This window comes from Sander lucioperca, chromosome 15 (assembly GCF_008315115.2).
Source record: "Sander lucioperca isolate FBNREF2018 chromosome 15, SLUC_FBN_1.2, whole genome shotgun sequence".
NCBI lineage: Eukaryota > Metazoa > Chordata > Actinopteri > Perciformes > Percidae > Sander > Sander lucioperca.
The window spans coordinates 28,696,453-28,708,798 of NC_050187.1; the positions used below are offsets into that span (position 1 = coordinate 28,696,453).

At 39.3% G+C, this 12,346-nt stretch overlaps 1 protein-coding gene across 2 annotated transcripts in view; it reads left to right on the forward strand.

Moving 5' to 3' along the window:
• Window positions 1-2,193, forward strand: part of abch1 (ATP-binding cassette, sub-family H, member 1) — a 29,894-nt gene extending 27,701 nt beyond the window's left edge. For both annotated transcript variants that reach the window (XM_031316150.2, XM_031316151.2), the window contains exons 20-21: window positions 828-1,118; window positions 2,051-2,193. In XM_031316150.2, coding sequence (XP_031172010.1) covers window positions 828-934 — 107 coding nt within the window. In that variant the 3' untranslated portion in view covers window positions 935-1,118; window positions 2,051-2,193. The remainder of the gene's footprint in view (window positions 1-827; window positions 1,119-2,050) is intronic.
• Window positions 2,194-12,346: the final 10,153 nt, after the last annotated feature.

A 12,346-nucleotide genomic window follows, 5' to 3' on the forward strand; every position in this document is an offset into this window, starting at 1 on the left:
TGTAAACTAGAGACATTATGAAAACCATCTGTTCTTGTCACTCATGTGTCATCACCATAACGTTTGGATAAATTACAGCCTTCATCAATGTGATCTAGCATGCAAAAATACTTTTTTATTTAATTAAACATTTTGCCAAATAGTTTAATATTTTGGGAAATGCCGAAGATAGATTCCACTGTCATATCTGTCAGTTAAGTATGAAGTTACTGCCAGCAGCTGGTTAGTTTAGCTTAGCATAAAGACAGGGAAACAGAGTCTAGTTTTTGTATGGATTAAACAAACAAAGATGTAGATGATGTTAAACAAAGATGTAACATGTTGATTAGTGAGCTTTAGAGGTGCTAGTAGGTGGTTTTTTTACCTTTAGACAGAGCCAGGTGAGCTGTTTCCTCCTGTTTCCAGTCATTATGCTATGCTAAGCTAACTTATTTTAGCTACAACTGTTGCTTTAAAGCTTTAGTGCGTAACTTTTTTATATAATGAACGTCCGTTACATTCAAGCCATTGCCAAATGAGTTGCTATAAAGCTAATTAAGAATATCAGCTCCACACAACTCTCTCTGTATTTCTCAGTATGGCTGTGCTCAGAAGTCCCTCCTTGGCTACTAGCAAATGTGTGGAGGAGTGTGGGGGGGGGGAATTCTATGTATCATGTTACTTAAAATTCCTCATGGGGGCGGCAGAAACTACGCACTATAGCTTTAAGAGTGTATTTTATTTTGCCAAAGTTGTTGTACGGCTGATAGAATTTGACAAGCACCAATAGCCAACTGTTTGGCCTCCTGTATCTAAATAGTGAGCAGTAACATAAATCTTTCCAACAGGTTGGGGTCTGTCTCGGATGATAGTGTGGCGAGGATTTGCGGTCACCTTGGGCTGGAACACTTTCTTCATCATCCTGGCCACGGTCATCTTAAAGCTGCGAACGTGACAGCCTCATCCCAGAGTACCTTCTTTTAGGGTTGGGACAGAGCCGTCAGGTGAAGCCCAAGAGCACAACGACTCACCTGGGCCTCCTGTCCGTAGAGGGACTGGATGCAGCAAAGAGCAGGAGGAGGGAGGGCGCCAATACTGTGGTTTAATGAACTGATGACTGAACTGACTGCTGCCTTGAGGTTTATTCTTCCTCATTCACATTATCCATCACACACACACACACACACACACACACACACACACACACACACACACACACACACACACCAATCAGCTGCCTGATTCTGCAACAGTTGCTTTGGCCTGCAAGAGTGAAATTTCAAAATGCTACACGTAGAGGTACACAAGACAGAATATGTACATGCACAAAATGAAAATATGTTATATAATATGTTATAATAGTTAATGATAACTGAGAAAAGTGTTTAGTCCTATGGTTTGTCTTACTTCTATGTGCAGCTTGTTGGAACATTTCACCCCCAGAATGGACCATGTACCAACTCAGGGTCGCTTTTTTATTTCTGTTTGCTCTCGCTGTTATTGCTTATAGAGAGATTTGGTGGTGAATATATTGACTTTAGCTGTCGGACAATGCTTTTGTCTGCACAGTATTTGTTGCCTACCTTATATTTACATTATAGAGAAATTGTATGTAAATGTGAAAAGGAGTCTGAGCGCAACAAGAAAATGTTAAAACTTATTTTCTCCAGTTGCTTCGCTAAGCAGAACACTTAAGGAGAGGATTGTTGTGGCATTATGTCGCGGGAACCCAGAATAGGTTTCAAAGTGCTGATCGCGTCATATTGTTCAGGAAATTCTCACCCATTTAGGCTTCCCACAGCAACAGTATCTTCTTTACGCAAGTCTGTGTTGAGATTTACATGCCCTGTCTGGTGTGTGACAGGAAGTGGTAACTCATGTTGGTGGGTTAACAGGCGCTCAGCTGTAAACGGTCGTCCTCATTCTTAGTTCAGGTTGATGGTTGTCTCCAAAACGTATGTTTATGAGCCTGCATCTCCGGTGAGAGGGAAAAGCGGGGTTTGATGTTGGTGATGGGAAAGACTTGGTACTGTATAATTAAGTTTTTGTTTTTCTCCACTTTGCTCAACAGAGTGGAGCCTGTTGGATAGATTCTTCTCACAGGTCAGGTGTGTCATGCTCTTCAAGCCGTTTGCATCCATACAACATGTGTTCTGTTTTTTACACAAAAGTTTCAAACTGCTCATACTCTACACAGTATACTTTGTTTATGAATCTTCCACCAATAACAGCACAGAGTAAAAGCACACAGGAGTAATGCTGTTTTAGATTCAACATGTCGCAAGAGATCTAACTCTCAGCAAGAAAGCAAATATTTCCCAAAATGTCAAACTATATTTTTGAAATGGAGAACCTTTGACAGACCTGCAGTGTAGAAAAGGCAGCAGACTCCAGACTATGCATCATATGTTGTGCCAATCTCAAAGACTTAGAAATGTTTACATTCATCTGGATGCATGCCTAATACTGAACATACTGAACATTTCTTTAATATCAGACGTTTTTCCATTTTAGCTGTAGGACTAAACACATATACCAGCATGTGTTGTGTTAAAGTGCTCATATTATGCTTTTTGGGTTTTTCCCTTTCCTTTATTGTGTTATATATATATATATATATATATATATATATATATATATATATATAAATCTTTTTTGTGCATCTTATAGGTTTACAAAGTGAAAAAGCATAAAGTCCATCTGTCCATCTCCAACAGACAACACTGTTGACAAACTGCTCCAAACAGCTCTATTGTAGTCCAGCCTTTACTTCCGTGACGAACACGCGTCACTTTGTAACACACGTTATAATGCTCGCCTAGCTGCTAGCGTGGCACGCCCTCAAACTCTGCTTCTTATTAGCAAATAGTCCTTACCTAGGTACTGCGCATGTGCGACTCCCAACAAAGATGGAACAGAAGTGTGATGCCTCACTCTGTAGCTAAAACAGAGAGCTCAACACACAGGGTGAAAAGAGGAGCTGCAGCAATGTGCAGTACAACAACGTTTTATTAACATTAAACCATGTAAACCTGTTATGGTACAACCTCTAAATACAATTATGAAGCTGAAAATTTGCATAATATGAGCACTTGAAGATGTGGTTGTGAATGAAGAATTTGTGTCCATTAACAGGATAAATAATGAATCTAAATGTCTGTAAATCCCTCTGCTCGGTTTGTGTTGGATTACGTCGTGGAGGAATGGTAAAGTTGGGCGTACAGTAAACTGTTGGATGTTGAATCTTAAGGAGAGAGTTCCCTGCACTGTAAATCTGCTGTTGCTCTGCTGTACAGTCATCAGTGTTCATGTCGCACTCCTGTCCTGTTTTAAGGGATATTGTGTTCTTGTTTGATAGGAGAGCCAACTGTGAGTATATATACTAGCTCTGTTTATATTCTTACCTTGACAGAAAGTTGAAGATGAATCCCACACTCTGGTGAGATTGCCTCCGTGCCCCGCTTGACCCCCATCACACAGTAATGTACCTTTATAAAGTTTAAAATGGTGGACAATCTCTGGTAAAATTGTCAACGCTTATGTGAACGTATCGACATTAGTTGGTAATATTGTGATTTTCACACGTTTTTTTTTTTTGTTTTTGAATATTTCTGGACAATTGGGTGTTTAATCTGTTTAAGATTATCATGTGATCAGGTTCGTTCTAAAGTGCGCTATATTCATTTTCAAGGAATAAACTTTTGTTCACTATTAACACACATACACTACCGGTCAAAAGTTTGGGGTCACTTAGAAATTTCCATTCCACTCCATTACAGACAGAATACCAGCTGAGATCAGTTGCATTGTTTTTTTAACCAGGGCAGCAGTTTTCAGATTACATTATGTGCTCACATAATTGCAAAAGGGTTCGCCAATGTTTTCTCAGTTAGCCTTTTAAAATGATATCAGATTAGTAAACAGAATATGCCTTTGGAACATTGGATGAATGGTTGCTGATAATGGGCAATGTAGATATTGCATTAAAGATCAGCCACTTCTTTCTACAACAGTCGAGAACCTTTTTGCAATTATGTAAGCACATAATGTAATCTGAAAACTGCTGCCCTGATTAAAAAAAACAATGCAACTGATCTCAGCTGGTATTCTGTCTGTAATGGAGTGGAATGGACATTTCTAAGTGACCCCAAACTTTTGACCGGTAGTGTATACATATGCTCCATTTGGATAATCTGCCTACAAAACCAACCAACCAACCATTACGTAAAAAGCAAACATCTTGGAGCAAAACCCCTAATGCATAAAGCTTTTGATAAGATTTACATGAACTGCAATTATACTGCTGAAGACACTATTTAAAAAAAAAAAGCTGATTAGACGGTTCTTATTAAATTATACTGACGGAGGATGCCCTCTCTGTGTGATTTATGTCTGTGTTATTTTGTCTGTGGTTTGAAGAGGGTGGGATGTCACATATTTATGTGCACCAATCAGACTTTTAGCAATATTTAAATGGAAATCTGATCTTGATTGCAGGGCACTGTCAGTCAAATCTGGAGATAGGTCTAGCAAGCGATACTAGTCAAATCTGATCAAACCACAGCCACACAGACCTGATAAAGCAGAGTTTTTGAGTGGTAAACTCTTAATAAATAATGTTTTCGGAGCTTCACGTTGAATAGAAGCCTAAAATGTCAATTAATTAAGCAAATAAAATTGGAATATGTAATATTCTTCATTCAGATTAAGGTAATCAGAACTGTATATGTAGCCATTTTTTTTTTATATTGGGATATTGCAGTTCATGTAAACATATGTCATGTTATAAATTCCACTCTGCTGCAAACTCTAGTCGACTACCTCCGCTGTCTCCCCCCAAAGGGCACGTAAAGCATTTCCACTCCTGTGTTGTGACATGTATGCACTGTGATAGCTGACATGCTTTAATGAAGTTCTATTCATGTATTTTGAAAGAATAAACCTCGTTGAGAAATCCTCTCTTTGTCTCGTTGGTCGGCATTTCAGAGCGTTGCCAGATTTTACACAATACCAAAAGCACAAAATCTCCCCCACAATTCCTGTGTTTACAAAAACACCCGCAGGCCATGGACGACAGATTCATTCAATGAGATCATGCTCACTTGCATCACTGTGTTGCTTGTTACCATGGTGATGATGATGACCCTGCTGCCTTCTGCCTTCAGTATAATCTAGATCCTCACTAGTTGACTGGTTGAACTTTGTGTGTGTGTGTGTGTGTGTGTGTGTGTGTGTGTGTGTGTGTGTCTTGATATGTTCTGTAGGTGTGTCTTGTGTGTAATGAGTCTGTGCTTGCTCATGTTTTCAGTGGTGTGTGTTGACTGTATTAGTGTATTGTGTAAGTGTATTTGAACCCATTTGTGTTATAGTTTGTAAATTTGTATAATTTGTTTGTGTCTGTGTGTGCTCTTGGGTTTTTTGTATGTATGTATGCATTTCCGGAGATGAGACACGTTATGGGAAAGACCCAATATTACACCAATAGTTGTGTGTAAATCCTTTAATATCTGTGCAGAGTTGTGGTGTGTGCACAAGACTACGGTTACTGTTGCGAAAATCCCCAAGACATTTTCCTTTGTGTGTGTTAACCGTCTGTGTCTAACATTTCAAAAATGGTACACCTCGTAATGCAACCACTGTAAAATAGATAACAGCCTTACTGACAGGCTGCTATTAAAAAGCTCCTTTAGTTCAGTGTGAAGTAAGAATGTGGTTGTCTATCCACAGCCAATTACAGTGTTTAGTGAGCTTAGTGACGACACCATACCTAATTACAGTCAGTGACTCTGTAATTACATGCAATGACACCCATAGTGTTGTAGGACTATAATGTGTGTTCCTGTCACAATATAAACAACAAGATATGGACAGAATGTAGGCTACAAAATGTTGCATTAAATTGTTATCATGGGAGTCAAAAATCAAGATGATTGATTAAAAAACAGTTTAGGAGCATGGAGGCTAATTGATTAAACTGATCCAGATGGTTCTCAAAATTTAATTAACAGAGAATTCCAGTAACATTTAAAGTTGAACCCAATTTACAGCTCGTCATCTGGTTTACACTTCCCCTAATCATTTTGCAACACGTCATGTGGTTATGTTTACAACAATTTCCATAATTTATTGTTCTGCAAAACTTGAGATTAAACCTGGCTTCAAATTAACTGCTGTCTCAGTTAACAAAGGGGCACAAAGCATGAAGAGTGTACAATTGTACATATGGCAATAAAGGTTATGATATACAGTATTTGGGGTATGATTTCATCCCCTTAACTGGGACGAGATCAACAAACACTGACCGGAAATATCCAAATGAACGCTTTACATTAACAGTAATGGATTACATTAAACTTTAAAGTTGTTTTGTACACTGAACTGACATTAGAGGCTACAGAAGACATGTCTTCTTGCAAATGCCAGCATTAAGAATAGAGCAACATGGCAGTACAAACCTAAAAAATAAGGTAAGATTAACTATTGATCCCAAATTTGAAATGTCACAGCAGCAAAAGTACAAGAACAGACGCACAGTATTGATGAGTGATAGTAAAGTAGCCTGTTTAATCTATTGGTTCACAGTGGCTATGCTATGGTTAATTACAGGCTTTATTTGGGGGAATCTACACTGTTACTTGTCTGTCCTCTATTTGATTTTTGCTCAAGACAGTCATTCCTCTCTTACTGATGATCTGCAAATTTAGGGAATTTGGCGTTAAATGCTTTGCTCAAGGACACAAACAGTGGCTATTTTTTGTTAAATAAAAATGGCCAATATTTACCAAGACTGTCTCAGGAATTTAACCAGCACCTTGTCCAATTCCAGAGCTCCTTCTGTTACCTCCTGGCTACAGCCGATTCAGTACTCCTCGACTGCAGTCTATTATAGATTACCCACTTTTTTCAATTTGCTACATCAATATCATCATTACAAGGACAGCTCCCTGAAACGTACATCTGGTGGTTTTTGAACCATGAGCAACCAGCAGGATGCCAGATTTAAAATGTCATTATCACCTCACTGTTGAGGAGACTGAACTGCTGATGGTGAGTTCCATGTGTGCATGTTTACATCTGTTTGAATTATCTAAAGGGATTTAGACAGAACAGAGTAATTCAATCAGTGCAGAGTAACAAAGGGAAACCATGTCACCAGTTTACAGGGAATGTTTGACCTGATGATGGTGCTAGTGAAGTCAAGTGATCACCAAAGAGATTAAAATTAATTTAGTCTATATATCGATGATGTTTCATTTATGGGATAGTTCTGGTGCCGGATGTCCCTCATTTTCGGCCGGATGTCCTTCACCTTCCGCTTTCTTTGTGCTGGCCAAACTCCGGTGGATTCAGGAAACATCCTCCGAGCTAGAACAGACAATCAAATTATATTTATCTTTTTTCTGAGTAATATTCTCATACAGTCATTTTAATTCCAGAGCTCGCCTCCCTATGTGTACATGTTCCACCAAAACAAGTTCCTTCTCGAGGCTATTTTGCAGAAGCACCGTACTTGCATCCAGCATTTAGCGCCGCCCAAGACGATTGTAATTGGTTCAAAGAAATGCCAATAAACCAGAGCACATTTGGTACTATGGACTAGCCAGACCCTCCTCCGTCTGGCAATGCGAGACTACAATTCATCCTGAAGCAAATTTCATGGCTATCCATCCAATAGAAATTTCACTCAAAACAAATGTTAACATCATGGTGGCACTAGAGGAAAAGTCATTAGGATATATCTAAAATAAGTTGGTGCTAGTCAAACAAGTAGATTCACTGAAAAAGTAAAATTTTGACCCAAGTGTAGGGTACCAAAGTCAGTAGGATTCACCCTCCGGGGCCCATGAACATTTCATGGTAATCCCTCTAACAGTTGTTAAGATACTTCAGTCCGAACCAAAGTAGTGGACCAACCGACAGACCGACATTGAAATCCATAGAGCGGCACAGCTAGCATGACTAAAAACCAAAAAATCACATCTTTTATCCTTGCTTTTGGTAACTAAAACATTTGCACAAAGAGAAAGATTGCTTTTAATGTTCAATTAAAGTTGCAGTAGGTAAGACTTAGAAAACTAACTTTCTGTCATATTTGCTGAAACTGACCCTATGTTTGAGTAGAACTACATGAAGCAGGTAAATAAAAACAAAATCCGGGTCCTCTGGCACCACCTACAGCCTGTAGTGTGATTTGCAAAAATCCACCGCTCCCTGTTCAGATCCTCCAATCAGGGCCAGGGGGGGGTGTCTAACTGCGTGTCAATCACTGCTCATGCACACGCATTCATTCTCCCTTGTGGGGGGAGGGGCTTAGGAGACCGTTTTGGGCTTTACTTGAAAGGGGGGAGGGACTGAGAAGTTGTGGCCCTTTGCTGCATGCCCCCCCCCCCCTCTCTCTCTCTCTCTCTCTCTCTCCCTCTCTCTCCCCACTTTCCTTTCTGCAACTGTCCTATCCATTAAAAGGCCAAAATGCCCCCCAAAAAAAGAAACTGCCATGAGAGAATCAAGATGCTTTGCCATACAAAAAGACAGTATAAAGCACTTTATTCAACAGCTTTGGGACAGTTTTGGATGAATTCAGTCTCATCTTAGCTGTACAGCCAGCTGGGCTACCAACAGCTGAGATGGAAAAACATCTTGCCAGTTGTCTGCCTCTTGTCTTGGCATGTTTAGTTTCTCATAACCAGTTTACAACCAAGATGTTTTCAGGGTTGACAAGTGTCTCATGATGTGTGCAGGCAGGTGCAGGGATTTTGAAATCTTATTTGAAAAGATTTCAATTTTTGTCAGCACGATTAAGCAATGCTGTTACCATGTGAGGAGTGTCCTTCTGTTCCATTTTCTACAAAACAACATCTGGAGAATATTACTGTGGAGTACATACTGCAACATATGCACAGATCACGTAAACTTTCTCACTCACACACAGACATGTTACTGAATACTTGGTACTTCAGTAGGGAAATGAAGTAATGTTAAGCACTGCCAGTCCCACAGTACATCCATTCACAATATGAGCATTGGCTTTAGTTTGTTAATCAAATACAGAATGTAGGACACACACACACACACACACACACACACACACACACACACACACACACACACACACACACACACACACACACACACACACACTTGATTCATCTGGTCCAGTCACCCCATGTGCCTGCTTTGTGATATGCTAAACATTCTGTAAACATTATCCTGTGCATGGTTACTGTCACCATGGCAGCATGACAACAGTGCTTAGCTCGGCCCCTCAAACACGGGACAGTAGTGTTATTTAATATTTGGCTACACATGAGCACAGCATGTTTCTATCACATAATCCTGTCACACCAGCAAAGACTTCTCCTCGCAGCCATCCTGACTCCCTTGTGCAGCTGAACGCAGCATAGCTGTTGCTATGTTTTGGTCTTATCGCACAACAACAACAAAGCATAAAATGCTTGTTGAGAACAGTCTGCCCTCAGCGCAATCCCACACACTTTGTCCACTGTCAGCATCACATGAGACCAGAGCAGATTCTGTTGCTGAGATTTGGGGTACATCATATTAAGGAAACATATCAAGTTAAGTTAGTCAGTGCAAAAACAGATCTGTGTGAGGAGCAAAAATAAGACTTCAATTGTAGAAACAAATCCGATCAATCAATTGATCCCAATTTTTTTTTTCAAATAGCAACATTTTGGAGCTTGAAAACTCTCTTCTTTTCTTTTTTGTGATCAACTTTTTTATTGGCACCTTCAGACATACAAAACAAATTCCACAACGTAAGACAGGTAATAGCAGATGGTGCACAGAACAGATAAACACAAATTGAACAAGAATAAAAACCCTCTCCCACCCCCCCACCCTGTGCGGCCTCGAGGAAAACAAAACAAACAAACAGGAACCACACCTTGCCTAATCACTCTCATCTAATTCTTGTGGGGTTGAAGTCATTAAGTCTGATATTTGTGCTGCTGCGCTTTCCCATAGGTTGATAGTTGATGATTTGGCTTTGTTAATCCTTGCTGTAGAGAGCTCAAGCATAACTATGTCCAGAAAATACGCCAACCACTGTTTTATACAAAGCGAGTGGGGGGGGGGGCTATCAACGTAAAATGATAGCGTTGAGCTATCATTTTACTTTTTACTCTCAAGAACTCTTTTTTTAATTAGTTACACACTGTTCCATAAACCTGAGGCCATAGTTCAATCCCTGTCAAAATATTCAGTAGCAGACCTGTGTCCTGTCACACACAGAACCTGCAATAGCTTGTTAACTTGCACGAGAATGTTTGCCAAAAGCTAAGACTGTAAATTTTGATACTGAGCTATGAAAATCTTTTATGGTGCAGTATTTTGGGGATGAACTGGATCAAAATCAAAAACTTTTTTCTCTTCTGCATCTTCTGCAGACAGAAGTAACTTTTACTCTCCAGTTCAATCAGAATGCAGCAGCAGAGCTTTAACTTAACGCAGGCCAAGAGAACGTGTTTCTACATCTGTGATTACAATGTTGATTTGAATATTTTAATGATCGTATTTAGCTTCATTGCAGACTTCAGCAGCCAGCTGCACTGCAACCAGCACTCCTCTTCAGGTCCTTAAGATTGTCTTGCAGTCTAGTTTCAGGAATCAAAAATGATTACACAAGTTCCTAACTAGTTTCAATTACTCAAACTTTTCTAAACCTGGTTGAATGTAATGTGTTAACTGTTATTCAGTTTTGTTGAAATGTATATTCCCTTGCATCTCACATTTTATTTTAACAATTTTCTATTAAGCACCTTCAAAAATATTTTATAACTGAAATAAAGAAAATAAAGTGTTGTTATTACATTCATTACAAACTTTTTTTTTTGCAGGCATATCACATTAAAGTTCACATTCCTTTTACTGCAAAGCAGCACCGTTGGGAATTAATGGTACACATGGAGTAACACTTTGATCTTTGACAATAAAATAACACAAAAACTGTGACAATTTGTATTTCTTTTACTTTTCTCATGTGTTATATTGTGTTTCTAATTCATGATAAATAATTTAGGCCTCTTTCAAATCTCTACTTGTCACCCCTAACTGTTTTATTGTCTTTGTATATCTTACAATTTTCTGCTATTTCATGTATTTTTATGGCACTTTATTTACTCTACTTTTAGATAAGTGCTAATAAGAATGACTGGTAATGTTAAATTATTTTCATTTCAAGTTAAAAAAAAAAAAAAAAGCAGCCTGCAACAGATGACATGCCCTTAACTTCACAGTGTAACATGGGTTTGCACTCAAGCAAGGATTCGTACAGCGTGAAAACACAAGTAGGCCTAGAATCCACTGTGTACCTGAAAGTGTTGAAATCAGACTATACGCACCGTGTGTGTGTGTGTGTGTGTGTGTGTGCGTCTCTACATTTTTTATCATTTCCTGATGCTTCACAAAGAAGTGCAGCTCATTGGCTTTTGGAAAGAGAAGCACTTGTCAAAACATCCATCAGGAGTGATCAGGAGCCTTCACCCGTGGAATCAAAGGAAGGTGTGTCTGCTGCTTCCAGCCCTGGAAAGGTGTTGGTGTTGTAACCATAGCGACGTAAACAGAAGAGTTCAAACACAGATTAAAATGATGTAAGGTGTATGTGTGTGTGTGTGTGTGTGTGTGTGTGTGTTTTTGTGCACATATGGTTTCTTAAAGTCTTAAAGGCAGAGTCCAGTCTTCCAGTGTCTTTCTTCGTTGGAAAATGATTCAACTTGCAACGCCCACTTCTCACTTCTGGCCTTCAGAATAGCAGCAGGCGTGTATTTTATTAGCAAACGTTAAGTGTGTGTTTTACAGCGTCTCAGCAGTGTAAAAAAATAGGTCTGTCTCTGTGTGCATTTGCATTAGAGTGTGTGTGTGTGTGTGTGTGTGATTAGCATGAGGGAAGTTAACTTCTATTTAATGTGTTCTTGGCCTCACCTGATTTTTCCACTCATTCTCACATTGAAGGAGTTGTCTCCAACTCAAACCAATTATGCACACACACACACACACACACACACACACACACACACACACACACACACATACAACCCGTTCATGCGAATTAATTGACACTCTCACAAACTAGAGGTCTTCTGGTAAAACTGATCTTCCAGGGATTATATACACACAGCTGGAGCTGTATTGTAGCCTAATGATGTTGTTTGCTCCACATCTGGGATGGATTCACTTCTCAAGTCTTTGGAGGTCAAAATACGAATGATTTTAACAGTCTTCTGTGTCCACAACTTCTTATGACATTTGATACTTGCTTGTTATCTGAGATATGGGTTGTTCCTCGGACACACACTTTTTAAGTTCTACAGTTGGTCATTTTAAAGGTTATAAGTGTATTATCTGTTTT